The 22,500-nt window shown below is 42.6% G+C and overlaps 1 protein-coding gene across 2 annotated transcripts in view; it reads right to left on the bottom strand.

Annotated features, from left to right (window-relative positions):
* Positions 1-20,218: 20,218 nt before the first annotated feature.
* LOC133590543 (class I histocompatibility antigen, F10 alpha chain-like) overlaps positions 20,219-22,500 on the bottom strand; it is a 6,056-nt gene continuing 3,774 nt past the window's right edge. Inside the window, exons 4-6 of one of the 2 annotated variants that reach the window (XM_061943158.2) lie at positions 20,731-21,039; positions 20,461-20,565; positions 20,219-20,259 (exon numbers count right to left, since the gene is read on the bottom strand). In XM_061943158.2, coding sequence (XP_061799142.2) covers positions 20,234-20,259; positions 20,461-20,565; positions 20,731-21,039 — 440 coding nt within the window. In that variant the 3' untranslated portion in view covers positions 20,219-20,233. Of the gene's footprint in view, positions 20,367-20,460; positions 20,566-20,730; positions 21,040-22,500 lie in introns of both variants that reach the window. The other variant, XM_072912901.1, reaches the window with a different exon arrangement.

Here is a 22,500-nt window from a genome sequence, read left to right as displayed (position 1 = left end):
TAGGCTCCATATTGGATTAAAGTACAAGCAAATATACAGCGTCTTATAGGACCACCTTAATACAGCAGAGGGCAGCCTCATCCAACATTAAAAAATAATTATTTATAGTTTTGTATTTGGTTCTTTTATTCATCCACAATGACAGAGAGTAAAGAGGAGTGTGAGAGAGAAGGAAGGAAGGAAAGAAGTTCTTTGTGTGTTATAATTTTTTTCCCCTGCACAAGAATAATAAAGCATTACTATGAGGCGGACCTCCTTCTTTGAGGTCAGTATGAAGTAGTTGTGATATTTATACTAGGATATTATTAATAGTGTGTCAGTATTTATGTATTAACAGATGTGTTTGAATATACACACGTCATACAATTATTTTGTTCAACTGTATTAACAAACATAGCAAGGACTGCTGTATTACTGCTGGCCACAGGGAGGTGCTAAAGAGGCAACATAGAGGTTCATTAAATTAATTTTGCCAGGAAAAAAAATAGATGTACTCCATGTAATCGCAAATTATGTTAACTTAAATATTGTCTAATTATGCAATAATATATTATCAGACATTCAAATCATTTTTTTAAATAAAAATAAATACTAATAATAATTATTTCAAGCAAGTTATCCATCAAATTGTGCAACGTAAAAGTAGCAATAGATTCAATGGTAAAATTGTTCAATTACTGTGGTTTTTACAGCATTTTTCTCTAAATGAAAAAAAAAAACATTACTTGTTTGACTGTAATAACATGTGGTGCCGTTTTGGCATTTACAGTAATACACCCAAAAATCTACAGTTGTTGATTTACGGTAAAACAAACAAACAACAGAAACAAAACAAAACTGGAAGCTCAGGTGCCACAATTCACTGTAAAATTGCAGTTATTTTATTTACAGTAAAAAAAAAAGAAAAAAAAAGGAAATTTTACAGTAAAATTCGGGCAACTAAGGTGCCTTTTTAACCATAAAAATATGTTTGTAAAATTGCTGGGTTTTTTATTTAAAATAAAAATAATTTTTTTTTACATCTACAGTAAAATTCTGGCAACTGAGCTGACTTTTTAACCATAAAAAATTTACTGTAAAATTGCTGTTTTTGTATTTACCGTAAAAAAAACTCATGTGAATTTTACAGTAAAATTCTGGCAACTGAGCTGCCTTTTTAACCATACATTTTTTTACTGTAAAATTGCTGTTTTTTTTATTTACAGTAAAAAAAAAACAAATGTACATCCATCCATCCATTTCTACCGCTTGTCCCTTTACATTTTACAGTAAAATTCTGGCAACTGAGCTGCCTTTGTTAACCATAAAAAATGTACTGTAAAATTGCTGTTTTTTTTATTTACAGTAAAAAAAAAAAAATGTAAATTTTACAGTAAAATGCTGACAACTGAGCTGCCTTTTTTAACCACAAAAAATTTACTGTAAAATTGCTGTTTTTTTTATTTTCAGCAAAAAAACAAATATACATTTTACAGTAAAATTATGGCAACTGAGCTTCCTGTTTAACCATACAAAATGTACTGTAAAATTGCTGTTTTATTATTTACAGTAAAAAACAAATGTACATTTTACAGTAAAATTCTGGCAACTGAGTTGCCTTTTTAACCATAAAAAATGTACTGTAAAATTGTTGTTTTATTATTTACAGTAAAAAAAACAAATGTACATTTTACAGTAACATTCTGGCAACTGAGCTGCCTTTTTTAACCATAAAAATGTACAAAGTACAGCTAAAATAGGTCAGTATGTTTAAAGTTTATGGTAAAATAAACACCTTCTTGTTTAATGAGTGTCATAATGTTCTTAAAAGAAGACACTTTAATCACGTGACATGACGTCAGCACATCCCGGCTGTTTTGAGACTAATAATCAGCAAAACACCTAAAACAATTGAGTAAAAAAAGCGATCTTTTGGTATGTCTCTGGCGATATTAATAACCACAGGTGACATTTAAACATATTAAGACATTACCAACAACATCAAAAAGCAGTGGAAAGTTGTACTTATCTATTTATTCGTCCTCTTTTCCCCGGACATGTCCTCTTTCTGTTGGATCCGGAGCATTAGCATGTAGCATTCTCTCCTTCTACGCCATTCTAACGTAGCGAAACAAGCAGAAATGACCACAATCGCCCCCTAGTGTACAAGAGGCACACTGTGTGTGGCCATTAGTCACATTGGAGATTAAAGGCCTACTGAAATGCGATTTTCTTATTCAAACGGGGATAGCAGGTCCATTCTATGTGTCATACTTGATCATTTCGCGATATTGCCATATTTTTGCTGAAAGGATTTAGTAGAGAACATCGACGATAAAGTTTGCAACTTTTGGTCGCTGATAAAAAAGCCTTGCCTGTAGCGGAAGTAGCAGACGAGTAGCGTGACGTCACAGGTTGTGGAGCTCCTCACATCTGCACATTGTTTACAATCATGGCCACCAGCAGCGAGAGCGATTTGGACCGAGAAAGCGACGATTTCCCCATTAATTTGAGCGAGGATGAAAGATTTGTGGATGAGGAAAGTGAGAGTGAAGGACTAGAGGGCAGTGGGAGCCATTCAGATAGGGAAGATGCTGTGAGAGGCGGGTGGGACCTGATATTCAGCTGGGAATGACTAAAACAGTAAATAAACACAAGACATATACATACTCTATTAGCCACAACACAACCAGGCTTATATTTTAATATGCCACAAATTAATCCCGCATAACAAACACCTCCCCCCTCCCGTCCATATAACCCGCCAATACAACTCAAACACCTGCACAACACACTCAATCCCACAGCCCAAAGTACCGTTCACCTCCCCAAAGTTCATACAGCACATATATTTCCCCAAAGTCCCCAAAGTTACGTGCGTGACTTGCACATAGAGGCACGCACGTACGGGCAAGCGATCAAATGTTTGGAAGCCGCAGCTGCATGCGAAATCACGGTACCGCGTCTGCATATCCAACTCAAAGTCCTCCTGGTAAGAGTCTCTGTTGTCCCAGTTCTCCACAGGCCAATGCTAAAGCTTGACTGTCATCTTCCGGGAATGTAAACAATGAAACACCGGCTGTGTTATCAGGCACAACAGTCAAGGGGTGCATTCTACGGCGGGGGTGCGTTATACGGCACAACACCTGCCGCAATACACCGCTTCCCACCTACAGCTTTCTTCTTTGCTGTCTCCATTGTTCATTGAACAAATTGCAAAAGATTCACCAACACAGATGTCCAGAATACTGTGGAATTTTGCGATGAAAACAGATGACTTAATAGCTGGCCACCATGCTGTCCCAAAATGTTGCCACAACCCGTGACGTCACGCGCTGACGTCATCATACTGTGACGTTTTCAGCAGGATATTTCGCGCAAAATTTAAAATTGCACTTTAGTAAGCTAACCCGGCCGTATTGGCATGTGTTGCAATGTTAAGATTTCATCATTGATATATAAACTATCAGACTGCGTGGTCGGTAGTAGTGGCTTTCAGTAGGCCTTTAATTTCCATATCTGCTCACTTGTAGCCTTTAGGCTAAAATAAGGTTACCTCTTATGTCAACCAGGACTGCAGAATTGTTGATTGATGACTGTGACATTCTTAGTGTCATAGTGTGTGTAGCTAGTATGTTCCAATAGCAGCAGAAGTGCACTTTTTGGAGAACTGTATTATTTTCAGTTTTTTGCCCAAGGCACTGATTTTATTTAACACTATATTATTATTTATACACCTATAGTGATCACAGAGACGGGTTGTTTTTGTGTTACTGTATATATTAGTTTTTCTGAAAAATCCCACTTAATATACTTTGGGTAACAACAGTCAATATTTATTTGTTTTATTTAATTTTTTTAGGGGGGGTAACAGCAGTCAATTTATTTTTATTTTTTTATTATAAAATAAAAGTGAGCTTTTGTTAAACCAAATATTGTGTGTTTTTTTTCATATACAACAACCTATCTGGATTCGATAGGAGAATCGATAAGGAATCGGTTCGATAAGAGGATTCGATAATGGGCTCGAACTGGATCATTTCTTATCAAACATCATCCCTACCGACTCCAAACCCTGGTTGGCCAAACTCTCTCTCTACACGACTCTGGAAAGGAGCACACATCAGTGACGCCAGTAAATACACAACATTGTTACTATGTCTTGCATTGTTGTGTTCATAGATGTTTATATTGTTCACAAAATGAAAGTTAAAATCATTGAATGATCTTGAAAACTTCCCCTGTATTTCCTGGGTGGTGTGATCAATACCGACATGTACAGTAACGCCCACAAACACTTGCACTTTGTCAGCAAAGTTCTTGTAAAGAAAAAAAAGAAAAGAAAAGAAGAATGTTGCTGAGCTAATGCCCCGCCTATCCTCCCCCGAGCCACTAATCACTTCATCTGGGACACAAAGGACAAGACAAAAAGTGATAGACAGCTTTAAGGACTTCAAAACAAAATGTATGCATCCTTTCTAACGGCCACTGGGGGGCAGTAGAGGTAACTATTCCAGCAAGGTTTTACAAGGTCTGACTCAAATTGCCTTCCTGATTTGTGTGACTACACTCTGGCAACCCATGTTGTCTGATATTGTCCTCAGACATACATTTTGCTACTGTAATGGCACGCTGGAAAAGGTTGACATAGTCCCTAACCACAAGTACACACCTGTTGCACTGAAATGTAACAGGCAACTCAGTAATATTCATAGCGGCAGATCCTATCATGCTGAAATGTACCATCTTTATCTTTCATGATGGTCACTGCGGTTAAACGGCTTGGATCAAGCGTCCAGTCAATGTTTGGCTTTACCGTGTCTAATTTCACATGTCACTTTCCTTTTCTTGGATGCTTTGCCACCAGAAGATTCAGCCTCATGCTTTTTCCCTCCTCCCACTTTTAGTACTTTGGCCACAGCGAGTCAATCACATGAATTGCTTCAGCTTTGGTTTTTACTTCCTGATCCAACCCTGGCTTGGAATTTAACCCTGGCTTGGACTCTAACCCATACAAGGCAGAACTGCCAGATATGACTGACTATCACAAACAGAAATAAAACTATAAAATGGGTGAAGTCAGCACAAAGTGTCAAATGGACAGAACAACTGTGCCAAGAGCCAAGGTCAAAGATTTTCTTCTGCTTGGAGACGGCACCATATGTAACATACACACACCTTGATGAGTTACCCACTAGATTTCTAAAGTCTGTGCTGAGCAGTTTGTCACCACAATTCCTTCATCTAGTTAACGTCTCACTTCAGACTGGAACATTTCCAAAGGCCTTAAAGGGGCTGTTTGCAACATTTACACAGATGTCTCGAGGGCGCTAACTTTCCAATTTATTTCACACAGCATATCCCTCCTTCTTTCAGCTTCTAGACCGTAATGATGTAACTACATACGTACGTAACACTTGGATAGGTTAGTGCATGTGCCTCACAATACGAAGGTCCTGAGTAGTCCTGAGTTCAATCCCGGGCTCGGGATCTTTCTGTGTGGAGTTTGCATGTTCTCCCCGGGACTGCGTGGGTTCCCTCCGGGTACTCCGGCTTCCTCCCACCTCCAAAGACATGCACCTGGGGATAGGTTGATTGGCATCATTAAATGGGCCCTAGTGTGTGAATGTGAGTGTGAATGTTGTCTGTCTATCTGTGTTGGCCCTGTGATGAGGTGGCGACTTGTCCAGGGTGTACCCCGCCTTCCGCCCGAATGCAGCTGAGATAGGCTCCAGCGACCCCGCGCGACCCCAAAAGGGACAAGCGGTAGGAAATGGATGGCTGGATGGATGGATAGTTAGCGTTAGCTGTCATTGAATGTAAATCCTATCCTAACAATAGCATGATTGCAAATTGTTTGTTGCCTCTCTTGGACTGCTTTTGTACGTGTGCACGCGTTCTCTGCACGTACATGTTGACCAGACAGGGTGAGTGACCGCCGTAAATAACAATCATTTTGTACAGACTAGTAAACATTTTTATTATAAAGGTACAAGCGGTAGAAAATGGATGGATCGATGGAACCTTATAATGGTAAAAGTAATAGTCTTTATGCCACAGTATTGAACAACAATCTGCCCATATCAAACCTGCCAATTTTGGGCAAAGTCCTGAAAAAAGGTGTCTCTCAAAAGCTGGTGATGTGCAATACCACTGATTTTAATTCAGATCTGATACCGAGTAAAATCCAGGCTGGTATCGGCAATACGGGTCCGATACTGATACGCAAATATACTTAATGGGTCTGGTAATGTTTAAAAAGTAGTGCATTTTAAGTGTTGCTGATCTTGGGGAATCATCTTCAAACGATATAAAGTCAGAGGGCGAAACAAATAATGGTGATATTCTGCACTAAATGCATTATCTTGTCTATAGTCAACTCTGTATGAAGTGTCTTCAAATAGTCTACATAAAAGGAAACATACACTTGCTGTTTTATAATACTGACTGACTCATTTTACTTGCCGGTAATTTTCTTAAAGGGGAACATTATCACCAGACCTATGTAAGCGTCAATATATACCTTGATGTTGCAGAAAAAAGACCTTTTTTTTTTTTAACCGATTTCCGAACTCTAAATGGGTGAATTTTGGCGAAATAAACGCCTTTCTAATATTCACTCTCGGAGCGATGACGTCACAACGTGACGTCGCATCGGGAAGCAATCCGCCATTTTCTCAAACACCGAGTCAAATCAGCCCTGTTATTTTCCGTTTTTTCGACTGTTTTCCGTACCTTGGAGACATCATGCCTCGTAGGTGTGTTGTCGGAGGATGTAACAACACGAACAGGGACGGATTCAAGTTGCACCAGTGGCCCAAAGATGCCAAAGTGGCAAGAAATTGGACGTTTGTTCCGCACACTTTACCGACGAAAGCTATGCTACGACAGAGATGGCAAGAATGTGTGGATATCCTGCGACACTCAAAGCAGATGCATTTCCAACGATAAAGTCAAAGAAATCTGACGCCAGACCCCCATTGAATCTGCCGGAGTGTGTAAGCAATTCAGGGACAAAGGACCTCAGTAGCACGGCAAGCAATGGCGGCAGTTTGTTCCCGCAGACGAGCGAGCTAAACCCCCTGGATGTCTTGGCTCACACCGTCCCGAAGACGAGTGCTCCTGGCTGTGAACCCCAGGAAGGCTACCGGACCAGACGGAGTACCTGGAAAGGTGCTCAGGACGTGCGCCCACCAGCTTGCTCCCCCCCTCACCAGGATCTTCAACCTCTCCCTGGCTCAGGCAGTCATCCCATCCTGCCTGAAGTCATCTACAATAATCCCGGTGCCGAAGAAGTCTCCCATCACCAGCCTGAATGATTACCGACCAGTGGCCCTCACTCCGGTAATCATGAAGTGCTTCGAGCGACTTGTTCTCCAGCACATCAAGGACCATATCCCTCCAGACTTCGACCCCCACCAGTTCGCATACCGGGCGAACAGGTCCACAGAGGACGCCATCGCTGTTGCTCTCCACTCTGCTCTGAACCACCTGGAGCAGCAACAGAGCTACGTCCGGATGCTCTCTGTGGACTATAGCTCTGCCTTCAATACAATAATCCCGGACAGACTCTGCAATAAACTGGACACTCTTGGCCTCCCCCCTCTCAAAAACGCCTGGATAAGGGACTTCCTAACGGACCGACCCCAGAATGTGAGACTTGGCCCGCACCTCTCATCCTCCCGCACGCTGAGCATCGGCTCCCCACAGGGCTGTGTGCTGAGCCCCCTCCTCTACTGCCTTTACACCCATGACTGCAGTCCGGCCCACAGTGACAACCTTACCGTCAAGTTCGCCGACGATACCACAGTGGTCGGGCTCATCTCCAGGGGTGACGAGGCTGCCTACAGAGAGGAGGTCCTGAAGCTGACGGCCTGGTCTTCGGAGAACAACCTCGCTCTCAACACCAGCAAGACCAGAGAGATCATCGTCGACTTCAGGAGGAGCAGCACCGACCCTGCCCCCCTCTACATCAACGGCGAGCGTGTAGAGAGGGTCCACACCTTCAGGTACCTTGGAGTCCACATCTCTAATGACTTCTCCTGGACAGTCAACACCACATCAATCATCAAGAAGGCTCAGCAGCGGCTACACTTCCTTAGAGTCCTCGGGAAGTACAACCTGAAGCCTGACCTGCTGCTGACCTTCTACCGCTCGTCCATCGAGAGCCTGCTGACCTACTGTATTACGGTATGGTACGGCAGCTGCACTGCAGCAGACAGGGAGAGGCTGCAAAGAGTGGTCAAGACGGCTCAGAAGATCATCGGCCGCCCTCTCCCCTCTCTGACGGACATCTACACCTCCCGCTGCCTCAACAGAGCCAGTGCCATCATCAAGGACAGCACCCACCCTGGCTCTGACCTGTTCCACCTGCTGCCCTCTGGGAAGCGCTACAGGTGCATTAAAACCAAAACAAACAGGCTAAAGAACAGCTTCTTCCCCAGGGCCATAACCATCCTGAACGGACTGCCCCATTGTCCCTCATAACTGCCTTCTCTTCGGTGCAATAACCCATTCCACCAACCACCCTGTTTTTGTTTTGTTTTTTCATGTATATATTCATTTCACACCATATTCATTGCACTTCTACATTTTTTATATTTTTATATATTTGCACATTGTTTTTCTAGCATGCACACATCGCACTGTATGGAATGGCCTCAATCTCGTTACCTTGCGTAATGACAATAAAGCTGATTCTGATTCTGATTCTGATTCTGATGATCAAGAGAAAAATATCGACCCTAGCTTCCCTGGCCTGCTGACATGAGGGTATGTCTCCAGAATATTTTAATTGATGAAAACTGGGCTGTCTGCACTCTCAAAGTGCATGTTGTTGCCAAATGTATTTCATATGCTGTAAACCTAGTTCATAGTTGTTAGTTTCCTTTAATGCCAAACAAACACATACCAATCGTTGGTTAGAAGGCGATCGCCGAATTCGTCCTCGCTTTCTCCCGCGTCGCTGGCTGTCGTGTCGTTTTCGTCGGTTTCGCTTGCATACGGTTCAAACCGATATGGCTCAATAGCTTCAGTTTCTTCTTCAATTTTGTTTTGGCTACCTGCCTCCACACTACAACCATCCGTTTCAATACATGCGTCATCTGTTGAATCGCTTAAGCCGCTGAAATCCGAGTCTGAATCCGAGCTAATGTCTCTATAGCTTGCTGTTCTTTCCGCCATGTTTGTTTGTGTTGGCATCACTATGTGACGTCACAGGAAAATGGACGGGTGTATATAACGATGGTTAAAATCAGGCACTTTGAAGCTTTTTTTAGAGATATTGCGTAATGGGTAAAATTTTGAAAAAAACTTCGAAAAATATAATAAGCCACTAGGAACTGATTTTTAATGGTTTTAACAATTCTAAAATTGTTATAATGTTCCCCTTTAAATAAACAAATGACCGACTGAATGACTGAGCGCAGCACAACGTACGTACTTACCTCTGCGGGAGAAAAAGTAGTTCCCACCAATCGCGTTTCATTTTGCCAAGCTCTCAGTGATTTAGTAACTTTACACTGTGTTCATGTTCATGATATACATTATCTCAAATAACTAAAGTATCAAAACTATCAATATTTTGACTTGAGAATGGATATTAGAGCATAAAGAGCTGGTATCGGCTGTATTGAAATTTCAGTACATCTTTCCGTACATCACTACCAAAAGCTTGGTGACTTTCTCCTGTTTAACAATGTGTTTGATACTTTCCAATCAGGCTTTAGGTCCCACCACAGCACTGAAACAGTGATACAGTGACAAATGATATCCGCCTGTGCGGATGCAGGACAAGTCTCAGTCTTGGCTCTGCTGGACCTGAGGGCTGCCTTTGACATCGTTGACCATACTATCTTATTACAGAGGTTACAAAAGTGGGTGGGAATATCCGGTTCTGTTCTTAACTGGTTCAAGTCCTATCTCGATCACAGGACATACTTTGTTGGAATTGGTAACTGTGTCTCTGACCAAATGGCTATGACCTGTGGGGTTCCTCAGGGCTCTATTCTGGGACCCTATTGTTCAACATGAACAATACACACTGTGAATATTCATGAAAGACATAACAAGTCCACCATTGTTTATTCATTAATAAGTGGTATGACCGTAGTAACTAAGACAAATCTACATGTGTGACACGTTAGCCTGGTGAGAATGTTTCTTACCACCCAGCCACCAATGTATATGACACGGTTGTCCTGGAAGGGACAGTTCTGAGGTGGCACCACCTCAAAGGCATCTGGAATGCTGTCCTCCGAGTCCTTCGCCATAGGGAGGATCTTAGTGTTGTCTTGTGCTGTGGCATTTCCAGTTTTGCTGGGTTCAATGCCACAGTGTACAGCCAGCTTGGCCTAGATTGAGTGGAATTGCTGTGTGTTGGCATTGTTGTTGCAGCCTCCTGTTTATAATAAGAGAAGAGTACATTAATAACATTGTGCATTAGCACCCTCATCCTACATAATTATTGGCATATACATATATAGTTATTATTATTGTATTTCTTGAAATGCCTTATGCCTATATAAAAGATGAAACTATCAAATGTTTCTCTTTATTTCGTATTTTCAATTAAGAACACACAGCACATGATTTATGAAGGTAAACAAATGTAACGAACAATCCTTGATGTGATAAAATGAGTGAGTCATTAAAATATATCTTTGGTATCATTTTAAAGTTAAAGTCCCAACGATAGTCACACACACACTAGGTGTGGTGAAATTATCCTCTGCGTTTGACACATCCACATGTTCACCCCCTGGGACGTGAGGGGAGCAGTGAGCAGCAGCAGTGGCTGCGCTCGGGAATCATTTTGGTGATTTAACCCCCAATTTCAACCCTTGATGCTGAGTGCCAAGCAGGGAGGCGGTGGGTCCCATTCTTTGGTATGACTCGGTTGGGGTTTGAATTCTCAGGGCGGACACTCTAACCACAAGGCCACTGAGCAGGTCTTATGACCCGTTTACACTGCACACCAAATCCGATTATTTGTTTGCCCTCAAGTGACAAAGATCTGATTGTTTTTGACAGTCCAAACGCTCCAAAGTCCCACAACCACAACATCCGGTTTTGGTGAGCAAAGTCTATTTAAGACGACTGGATTTTTGGTGCATCACTTATCAGTAGTGCTCAAATAATAGTATAATAATGCTATATGTAATATATATATTTTTATTTGTATATATTATTTACTTTGATTCCAAAGAAATAGCGATTTTGAAGGACCGGGATTCACTCTGTGACGCATTTGCTTACACGTGAGTTGAAAAATAAAGCTCCTGTAGATCCACGCTGATGTCTGTGTCTCCTCTACTTAACAGCCATTAAAAGATTACAAATATATTACACTATATACATCCATTATATTACTTTCCTTTACTTTCACGGAAAAAACACTCATTTTTATGGTGTTGCGACTTGTATTTTATTTTGTGATAGTAGCGACTTCCTCCCGGTCAACTTCACAGACAAAATATGAACTTCACACATAAAAACAACAGCAGACATGAATTGTAGATGAGACTAATATGTGTAGCAGGAAATCAACTGCAAACAAACTTATCCTTAACTTAAAGGGGAACATTATCAGCAGACCTATGTAAGCGTCAATATATACCTTGATGTTGCAGAAAAAAGACCATATATTTTTTTAAACGATTTCCGAACTCTTAATAGGTGAATTTTGGCGAATTAAACGCCTTTCTATTATTCGCTCTCGGAGCGATGACGTCACAACGTGACGTCACATCGGGAAGCAGTCCGCCATTTTCTCAAACACCGAGTCAAATCAGCTCTGTTATTTTCCGTTTTTTCGACTGTTTTCCGTACCTTGGAGACATCATGCCTCGTCGGTGTGTTGTCGGAGGGTGTAACAACACCAACAGGGACGGATTCAAGTTGCACCAGTGGCCCAAAGATGCCAAAGTGGCAAGAAATTGGTCGTTTGTTCCACACACTTTACCCACGAAAGCTATGCTACGACAGAGATGGCAAGAATGTGTGGATATCCTGCGACACTCAAAGCAGATGCATTTCCAACCATAAAGTCAAAGAAATCTGCCGCCAGACCCCCATTGAATCTGCCGGAGTGTGTGAGCAATTCAGGGACAAAGGACCTCGCGAGCACGGCAAGCAATGGCGGCAGTTTGTTCCCGCAGACGAGCGAGCTAAACCCCCTGGATGTCTTGGCTCACACCATCCCTTATGCCACCGAAGATGATCAAGAGAAGAATATCGACCCTACCTTCCCTGGCCTGCTGACATCAACTTCAAAACTGGATAGATCAGCTTTCAGGAAAAGAGAGCGGATGAGGGTATGTCTACAGAATATATTAATTGATGAAAACTGGGCTGTCAAAGTGCATGTTGTTGCCAAATGTATTTCATATGCTGTAAACCTAGTTCATAGTTGTTAGTTTCCTTTAATGCCAAACAAACACATACCAATCGTTGGTTAGAAGGCGATCGCCCAATTCGTCCTGGCTTTCTCCCGTGTCGCTGGCTGTCGTGTCGTTTTCGTGGGTTTGGCTTGCATACGGTTCAAACCGATATGGCTCAATAGCTTCAGTTTCTTCTTCAATTTGGTTTTCGCTACCTGCCTCCAAACTACAACCATCCGTTTCAATACATGCGTCATCTGTTGAATCGCTTAAGCCGCTGAAATCCGAGTCTGAATCCGAGCTAATGTCGCTATAGCTTGCTGTTCTATGCGCCATGTTTGTTTGTATTGTCTTCACTATGTGACGTCACAGGAAAATGGACGGGTGTATATAACGATGGTTAAAATCAGGCACTTTGAAGCTTTTTTTAGGGATATTGCGTGATGGGTAAAATTTTGAAAAAAACTTTGAAAAATAAAATAAGCCACTGGGAACTGATTTTTAATGGTTTTAACCATTCTGAAATTGTGATAATGTTCCCCTTTAAACTTAATGTTTAATTAGTGGAGCCCTGAGATGTAAAGACATTGGTGCATCTAATGGTTTCTTCTCTAAATGCTTGTGAGTGTCAAATGAAGTGAGGTCAGTAACGTCTTGTTGATGATAAATGCTTTCAATCTTCAAAAACAATATTTTTATTAAGAGTGTAAAAATCCACTCCATCCCATTTGAAATATCTTTTTTAATGGTCGCTTTTATATTTGTCGCTAAACCTTTCTGCACCGATTCAGGTAAGTAAACAGTAGCCTAATGGGACTCTAGACCAGGGCTAGCCAACCCGTGGCTCGCGAGCCTCATGCGGCTCTTTGGCTGGTTTCATGCGGCTCTTTACTCTATTAGAAAAAATCAAAATTAAAAAAAAAAATTACAAATTTAAAAATACAAACCCCGTTTCCAAATGAGTTGGGAAATTGTGTAAATATAAACGGAATACAATGATTTGCAAATCCTTTTCAACCCATATTCAATTGAATGCACTACAAAGACAAGATATTTGATGTTCAAACTCATAAACTTTATTTTATTTTTGCTAATAATGATTAACTTAGAATTTCATGGCTGCAACACATGCCAAAGTAGTTGGGAAAGGGCATGTTCACCACTGTGTTACATGGCCTTTCTTTTTAACAACACTCAGTAAATGTTTGGGAACTGAGGAGACACATTTTTTTAGCTTCTCAGGTGGAATTCTTTCCCATTCTTGCTTGATGTACAGCTTAAGTTGTTCAACAGTCCGGGGGTCTCCGTTGTGCTATTTTAGGCTTCATAATGCGCCACACATTTTCAATGGGAGACAGGCCTGGACTACAGGCAGGCCAGTCTAGTACCCGCACTCTTTTACTATGAAGCCACGTTGATGTAACACGTGGCTTGGCATTGTCTTGCTGAAATAAGCAGGGGCGTCCATGATAACGTTGCTTGGATGGCAACATATGTTGCTCCAAAACCTGTATGTACCTTTCAGCATTAATGGTGCCTTCACAGATGTGTAAGTTACCCATGTCTTGGGCACTAATACACCCCCATACCATCACAGATGCTGGCTTTTCAACTTTGCGCCTATAACAATCCGGATGGTTCTTTTCCTCTTTGGTCCGGAGGACACGACGTCCACAGTTTCCAAAAACAATTTGAAATGTGGACTCGTCAGACCACAGAACACTTTTCCACTTTGTATCAGTCCATCTCAGATGAGCTCAGGCCCAGGGAAGCCGACGGCGTTTCTGGGTGTCGTTGATAAACGGTTTTCGCCTTGCATAGGAGAGTTTTAACTTGCACTTACAGATGTAGCGACCAACTGTAGTTACTGACAGTGGGTTTCTGAAGTGTTCCTGAGCCCATGTGGTGATATCCTTTACACACTGATGTCGCTTGTTGATGCAGTACAGCCTGAGGGATGGAAGGTCACGGGCTTAGCTGCTTACGTGCAGTGATTTCTCCACATTCTCTGAACCCTTTGATGATATTACGGAGCGTAGATGGTGAAATCCCTAAATTCCTTGCAATAGCTGCTTGAGAAAGGTTTTTCTTAAACTGTTCAACAATTTGCTCATGCATTTGTTGACAAAGTGGTGACCCTCGCCCCATCCTTGTTTGTGAATGACTGAGCATTTCATGGAATCTACTTTTATACTCAATCATGGCACCCACCTGTTCCCAATTAGCCTGCACACCTGTGGGATGTTCCAAATAAGTGTTTAATGAGCATTCCTCAACTTTATCAGTATTTATTGCCACCTTTCCCAACTTCTTTGTCACGTGTTGCTGCCATCCAATTCTAAAGTTAATGATTATTTGCAAAAAAAAAAAAAAGTTTATGAGTTTGAACATCAAATATGTTGTCTGTGTAGCATATTCAACTGAATATGGGTTGAAAATGATTTGCAAATCATTGTATTTCGTTTATATTTACATCTAACACAATTTCCCAACTCATATGGAAACGGGGTTTGTATATACATAACATTTTTTTTAAATCTATTAGTGCCCACGAGGTGTTGACGCGACAAACTTTTTGATGTCGGAGTCCCACGTTGCTGTGTTACTGTACTGTAGTATATCTACTGTCCCTGGCGTTTGCCGGGACGAAAAACACTACATTTCCCAAAATGCAGCGCGACCGAGACACACGGCCTCTTCATCGACTTCCACTCAGCACAAAGAGGGCGTTTTCTCAAAATCCAGCTTGTAAAACACCGTGGCGTTCAACACGCGGCCTCTTCTATCGGCCGTGATCGTGATCATCACGAAAAAAAAAAGGAAATACTTGGATTACAATACTCGGATTACTTTTTTCGCTCGGCTTAAGCCGGTTAGAGTTGCACATAAGAAGAAGAAGAAGAAACCGAAGCCGGTTTGAGTGAGGTCAAAGGTGCATGTGCGTGAGATCACAGTAGTAAACCATTTGTGACAAGTTCACTCTCAAAATGGCAGGGAAAAAAAGCACAGCAAAAGGAAAATAAGAAGAACACGGAATTTTAACAGAGTGAGTTTATATTCTTTTGTTGAACGTAATGGCAAGCCATTCTGCCTTATACGTCAGGCGTCATTAGTGCATTTCAAAGCTTCAAATCTTCAGCGTCACTTTAGCTTACTCTATGCCAGAGGTGTCCAAAGTGCGGCCCGGGGGCCATTTGCGGCCCCCAGCTAATCGTTTACCGGCCCCCCACACATTCTGCAAAAATTGCAAAATTGATAGTATTGGAAAAATTAAAAAAAACATTTTAAAAAAGTGGAATGAGGTGAAATCTAACTAGAAAAAGTTGCAATGTTGACACAAAAGCTGCCATGCAGGCTGTTTTTTTTCTTTTGTCTTTGTTTATTTTTATTTTTATTGCCATTGCTCAAAAAAAAAAAAAAAAAAAAAAATCTATGTTACAATGAATTATTACTTAAAAACATTCACTTTAAAATGTTTTATGTGGAAAAAATATTGCATATATTGTGTGGAGACCAAGCAGAAGAACGAGACCGTAGTCGAAGAGCGCAGGGGAGACACTTCTCCATGGCCGATGTATGCTCGGGGCAACACCCTTCACCTTACCCGGCAGTGGGTCGCCACAGCGGACGACTTTAGGGTGAATGATGAGTCCAGCGATTAGTTGCAACTCCTGCTTTATTGATTGCTTGCACACAGCCAATCCAACACAAAACCAACTAGTCCCTCCCCGCACTCACGCTACCGCTCCCTCTCTTCTCTCGCCCACACACTCACTGACGTCACTCACCTCACATGCTCACCTATTAAAGGGCCACACACACACATACTCTACTCTCATAACACACAGTACAGTTAGTAAAACAACTGTGTTTTCATTACTGTGTATTTGATAGGTGCCATTGCCCCGGAACTGTATTGCATTGTACTTTCAAGTACAACAATGAGTAGATGAGTGTTATGTGTGTGTATATGTGTAAATAAATGAACACTGAAATTCAAGTATTTCTTTTATTTATATACATAATAAAATAAATAAATATATATATAGCTAGAATTCACTGAAATTCAAGTATTTCATACATATATATATATGAAATACTCGAGTTGGTGAATTCTAGCTGTAAATATACTCCTCTCCTCTCAACCACGCCCCCCGCCCCACCCCGACCACGCCACCCACCCCCCACCTCCCGAAATCGGAGGTCTCAAGGTTGGCACGTATGTGTGTGTGAGACAGTGCACACAATGTTAATTGTTGAAAATAAGTGGCCTGTGGTCTTAGTACTGTAGGAGTCATGTTGGTGTGTGACATTTACAATAAATCTGGCTGAGCAGAGGTTTGTGTGTGTGTGTGTGTGTGTGTGTGTGTGTGTGTGTGTGTGTGTGTGTGTGTGTGTGTGTGTGTGTGTGTGTGTGTGTGGGTGGGTGGGTGTGTGTGTGGGTGTGTTTGTGCGCATGAGGAAGGGATGGGGTGATGTTCATGTGTGCTCATGTGTAGGATGTGGCTCTTTGCAGTAACACAGTAAAAAAAAGTGTCTCTTAGTCTCTGACTAGTTTGCCAACCCTGCTCTACATCATCAATTAAGCGGGGGTGTATATTGTAGCGTCCCGGAGGAGTTAGTGCTACAAGGGGTTCTGGGTATTTGTTCTGTTGTGTTTATGTTGTGTTACGGTGCGGATGTTCTCCCGAAAGTTTGTCATTCTTGTTTGGTGTGGGTTCACAGTGTGGCGCATATTTGTAACAGTGTTAAAGTTGTTTGTACGGCCACCGTCAGTGTGACCTCCATGGCTGTTGACAAAGTATGCTTGCATTCACTTAAGTGTATGTAAAAGCCGCAAATATTGTGTGACTAGGCCGGCACGCTGTTTGTTTGGAGGAACAGCGGACGTGAAGACAGGATGTAGAGGACGCTAAAGGCAGTGCCTTTAAGTCACGCCCCCAATATTGTTGTCCGGGTGGAAATCGGGAGAAATTCAGGAGAATGGTTGTCCCGGGAGATTTACGGGAGGGGCACTGAAATTCGGGAGTCTCCCGGGAAAACCGGGGGGGTTGGCAAGTATGGGTTAGGGTCAGGGTTAGAGGGTTAGGGTCAGGGTAAGAGGGTTAGGGTTATAATAAGGCCATGCTGTTAATAAGTACTTAATAATGACTAGTTAAGAGCCAATATGTTACTAATTTGCATGTTAATAAGCAACTAATTAATGGTGAATATGTTCCCCATACTAAAGTGTTAACATGTTTTTTTACTGGTGCATAAAATGAAGCGTGCATGAACATCACCTTGTTCAAACAACAAAAGCAACACAGTGCATAAACTCACAACAAATGACACACCTGCAAATCAGTCAGCTGTTGCCGTATCCGTAATACGCCGATAGGGAGAAGTTTGTATTTACACGATGAGTCGGGTGTGTCTTGACCTCCGCCGAACCCCTGAGGCCGACTCAGTGAACCCCTAGGGTTCCATGGAACCCAGGTTAAGAACCACTGCTTTAGTGATTGACAATAAGATAACAAGAAATGTGTTTTTTAAATATATGGCCGCTCCTCCACCTTTTCCAGGACGATGGCATGGGAAGACATTATATGCATTAATAGCAACGTCCTTGTCAGAGACTGCTTTACTTAGCCACCTTAAGATAAGATAAGGAAGTCTGCATTTTGTTGCTGGAATCCAGATTTTGACTAAGTCTAATTTTGGCAGGAGACTCCTATTATTGAAATGGAGGCCTGACCCGGCTCTAAATTCATCAGCAGTACTGATGTTATTGAAGCTGGGTCCTGGATTTGGTTGCACATTGCCTGATAGCAGAAGTAAAAGCAATATCAAGATTTTCTGTTTCATTTTGTGAGATAACCCAATGAAAACATTCTTTGGCTGAATTTGCAGCCCGCAGCTAATCTTTTAACAGCCCACGACACATTCTACAAATAATATATAAAAAAACCTAAATAGTGTAATAAAAGAGGTGAAAACAGGTGAAATGTAACAAAGAAAAGTTGCATTGTTGATTGTAATAAAGCTGCCATGCAGGTTGTTTTCCCTTTAAAGCTGTCATTGCTCAAAAATAATAATGAATCAAACTCAATGTTATTATCAATTATTTAAACTATTCAAGGCTCCAATTACGTCACTTAAAACATTTGACTTCAAAATATTTTTCCGGGAAAATGTGTTTGCCTTAAAAACAAAAGGTTTTTGACTAAAAGGGCAAAAACAAATACAAAATGAAGAAGCTGTCACGTACTCGCATGGCTGCTCTAGTTGTGACCCCAAGATGCAGGAGACAGGAGGACGACGTGCAGGTGAGAGTCTTTAATTCCCACAGGGAGCACAAGGAGGTGCAGCAGGGAAGTGCACAGAAGCATAAGCAGCATACAGCAAACCAGAGTAACCTTTAACAAAACAATCCTTGAGCCCTGACTGGAGGGCGAGGCAGGCATAAATAGAAGCCAGCTGGTTAGTTCAAGTTAAAGTAGCAATGATTGTCACACACACACTAGGTGTGGTGAGATTATCCTCTGCATTTGACCCATCACCCTCACCCCATGACCAGGTGTGGCCAGGCTGCCAATCAGCGACAGGTGAGGAGGGAAAAGCGCTCAGGGAGACAAACAGGAAGTGGGACCAAAATAAGAGCGCTGACTAGGAGATAAACACAAACGCAAACAGACCATGTGACACCTGACGTGACAGGTCGTCACAGAAACGAGGGATGGATCTGAAGTTTATCGAGAGACTTAAGTGTTGAAAGTAAAAAAATAAATACATTTTTAAGGCATTTTTTAATTGTCATTGCTCAAAAAATAATGAATTAAAATCAATGATGTTATGAATTATTGACCTATTTAAGATTGCAATTACGTTTAGTAAACATTATTATTTAGTTGTTTTGCCATAACAAAACAGGGTTTTGACAAAAAGGGCATAAAATATAAAAAAATATGATGATATGGACAGATAAACCTGAAACTGATCTAGGGATTTAATTGTTGAATGAAAAAATACAAGATAAATAAAAATGAGCTATTTCTACCATTGTTATGAGCGAGAGCCTTCCTGGTCGCCAAGAAAGCAGTGCGAGGCGAGTGGAGAACAAACGGATTTATTGACAGAGATGTGACACAATGTGATATTGATCATAAGCAGCGGCCACTCAAAGAAAGAAGAAATCCTCGTCATGATGTCAAGGCCATGAAACGTGAGCCCCGAATGATTTTCTAGCCACCAACGTTTGATGTTGAAAGTATTTTAACGGCCAAAGAAGAATAGATGGAATAGCGTGAGGAGCAGTGGGATGAAGAACAAAGCACATCTCCATGATGGAGACATCTCTCTGTGTTCCAGTGCACAAAGCATCCTGGAGGAAGAAGATGACTCAGCACATTCCCAACAGAAGCAAGTTGAACATCATCTTCACACAAGAACATTTGGAGGTGCAGACTTACTCAGCCTTCAGCCGCCACATTCTCGGAGAGCTCCACGCCGCCGTGGCGAGCTGCGGGACAAACGCAAACGGTGAAGGAAGAACATCCAGAAGGTGCCTCGTCACTCACATCAGATCTTTGAGGTGTGACTTGGAAAGATGAAGAAGCAGAGTGCTGCTCTTCTACTTCCTGACTAGGATACCTTCTTGATGAGTCAGCACACTTGAGGTCTCATTTGGCTGATCCTCATCATGAGGACTCATGTCAAACGTGAGATATGCCACACTTTGTATTGCGTGTGCTCACAGGAGGGTCTTTTATTGTGAAGGAGTCAGCTCAAGTTGGGATTTTCAGGCTAAACTTGTAACAAAGGTCCACATCAGACCTCCATGTGAGTGACGCTTCACCACGGCTTTGTTTCTTGCGGCTCAAAGAAAAGATGTTTTACTTACGAGCTGGATCGTACTGGGCTGAAATGAAAGTGAAACAAGGTGAAATGGACTTTTTCCTCACGTCTTTCTATGTGAGAGTGTGCGCTCTGTCTCTGTGGATCTTTGAGTGTTTGGCTGGAAGGCAACTAAAACATGCAGCCCGGATGAAAGCATCAACTCACGGCCTGGACCGAGAAGAAGAAGAAGAAGAAGAAGACGGAGGACATTGGTGTCCCTCACCTTGTCTGTTTCTGTGACGCCTGACCATGACGATGATGATGGCCGCCAGGACGGCCGCCACAGCGACGACCGCCGCCGTGGCAGCGAGGGCGACGCTCCAGTTGTCTGTGGAGAGCAAAAAAGCACAAGTGGAGTGACAAAGCATGAAGAGGAAACCTTCATGACTACTTTGCATGCAGACGTCAAGCGTTGTCATGGTGACATGGATCAATAATGGTGACAGGTGGACTTGTGATGGGAAACATCTCCAACTAAATGTGTCTTTCTCACCTTCATGGCTTGCGTTGCTCAGGATGCTTCTTCTCTCCAGCTTGGTGACCAGGTCCTCCTTGACGCCAGACAGCTGGAACACACATTCGTACTTGCCCTCCACCTCCGCCGTCACCTCCACTTTCAGCTCCACCGACATCTGGAAGGTTCCGTCGTGGTTGGGGAGCAGCTCTCCGTGCTCCACGTCCTCGAAGATCTGCTCGCCGTCTTTCCTCCAAAACAGGTCGGCTAAGTCGGGGTAGAAACCTGTCGCCATGCAGGTGACTGGAGAGGATGGCGTCTTCTGGAGGAGGAACACCTCTGGAAGCTCTGCACAGGAAGTGATGTCACGTGTGAACAGAAGACAACGTGGGGAGAAGGTGTGGATGGAGGTAAAGCTGGAGAGAAGGTGTGGATGGAGGTAAAGATGGAGAGAAGGTGTGGATGGAGGTAAAGATGGAGAGAAGGTGTGGGTGGAAGTAAAGATGGAGAGAAGGTGTGGATGGAGGTAAAGATGGAGAGAAGGTGTGAATGGAGGTAAAGATGGAGAGAAGGTGTGGATGGAAGTAAAGATGGAGAGAAGGTGTGAATGGAGGTAAAGATGGAGAGAAGGTGTGGATGGAAGTAAAGATGGAGAGAAGGTGTGGATGGAAGTAAAGATGGAGAGAAGGTGTGGATGGAGGTAAAGATGGAGAGAAGGTGTGGATGGAGGTAAAGATGGAGAGAAGGTGTGGATGGAAGTAAAGATGGAGAGATGGTGTGGATGGAGGTAAAGATGGAGAGAAGGTGTGGATGGAGGTTAAGATAGAGAGAAGGTGTGGATGGAGGTAAAGAGGGAGAGGTGTGGATGGAGGTAAAGATGGAGAGAAGGTGTGGATGGAAGTAAAGATGGAGAGAAGGTGTGGATGGAAGTAAAGATGGAGAGAAGGTGTGGATGGAGGTAAAGATGGAGAGAAGGTGTGGATGGAGGTAAAGATCGAGAGGAGGGGTGGATGGAGGTAAAGATGGAGAGAAGGTGTGGATGGAGGTAAAGATGGAGAGAAGGTGTGGATGGAAGTAAAGATGGAGAGAAGGTGTGGATGGAGGTAAAGATGGAGATAAGGTGTGGATGGAAGTAAAGATGGAGAGAAGGTGTGGATGGAGGTAAAGATGGAGAGAAGGTGTGAATGGAGGTAAAGATGGAGATAAGGTGTGGATGGAAGTAAAGATGGAGAGAAGGTGTGGATGGAGGTAAAGATGGAGAGACGGTGTGGATGGAGGTAAAGATGGAGAGAAGGTGTGAATGGAGGTAAAGATGGAGAGAAGGTGTGGATGGAAGTAAAGATGGAGAGAAGGTGTGGATGGAGGTAAAGATGGAGAGACGGTGTGGATAGAGGTAAAGATGGAGAGAAGGTGTGGATGGAGGTAAAGATGGAGAGAAGGTGTGGATGGAGGTAAAGATGGAGAGAAGGTGTGGATGGAGGTAAAGATGGAGAGACGGTGTGGATGGAGGTAAAGATGGAGAGAAGGTGTGGATGGAGGTAAAGATGGAGAGAAGGTGTGGATGGAGGTAAAGATGGAGAGAAGGTGTGGATGGAGGTAAAAATGGAGAGACGGTGTGGATGGAGGTAAAGATGGAGAGAAGGTGTGGATGGAGGTAAAGATGGAGAGACGGTGTGGATGGAGGTAAAGATGGAGAGAAGGTGTGGATGGAGGTAAAGATGGAGAGACGGTGTGGATGGAAGTAAAGATGGAGAGAAGGTGTGGATGGAGGTAAAGATGGAGAGAAGGTGTGGATGGAAGTAAAGATGG

This window comes from Nerophis lumbriciformis, linkage group LG03, assembly GCF_033978685.3.
Source record: "Nerophis lumbriciformis linkage group LG03, RoL_Nlum_v2.1, whole genome shotgun sequence".
Classification (NCBI taxonomy): domain Eukaryota; kingdom Metazoa; phylum Chordata; class Actinopteri; order Syngnathiformes; family Syngnathidae; genus Nerophis; species Nerophis lumbriciformis.
The sequence above is the reverse complement of the archived record's forward strand: the minus strand, read 5'-3'. Positions and strand labels throughout refer to the sequence as shown.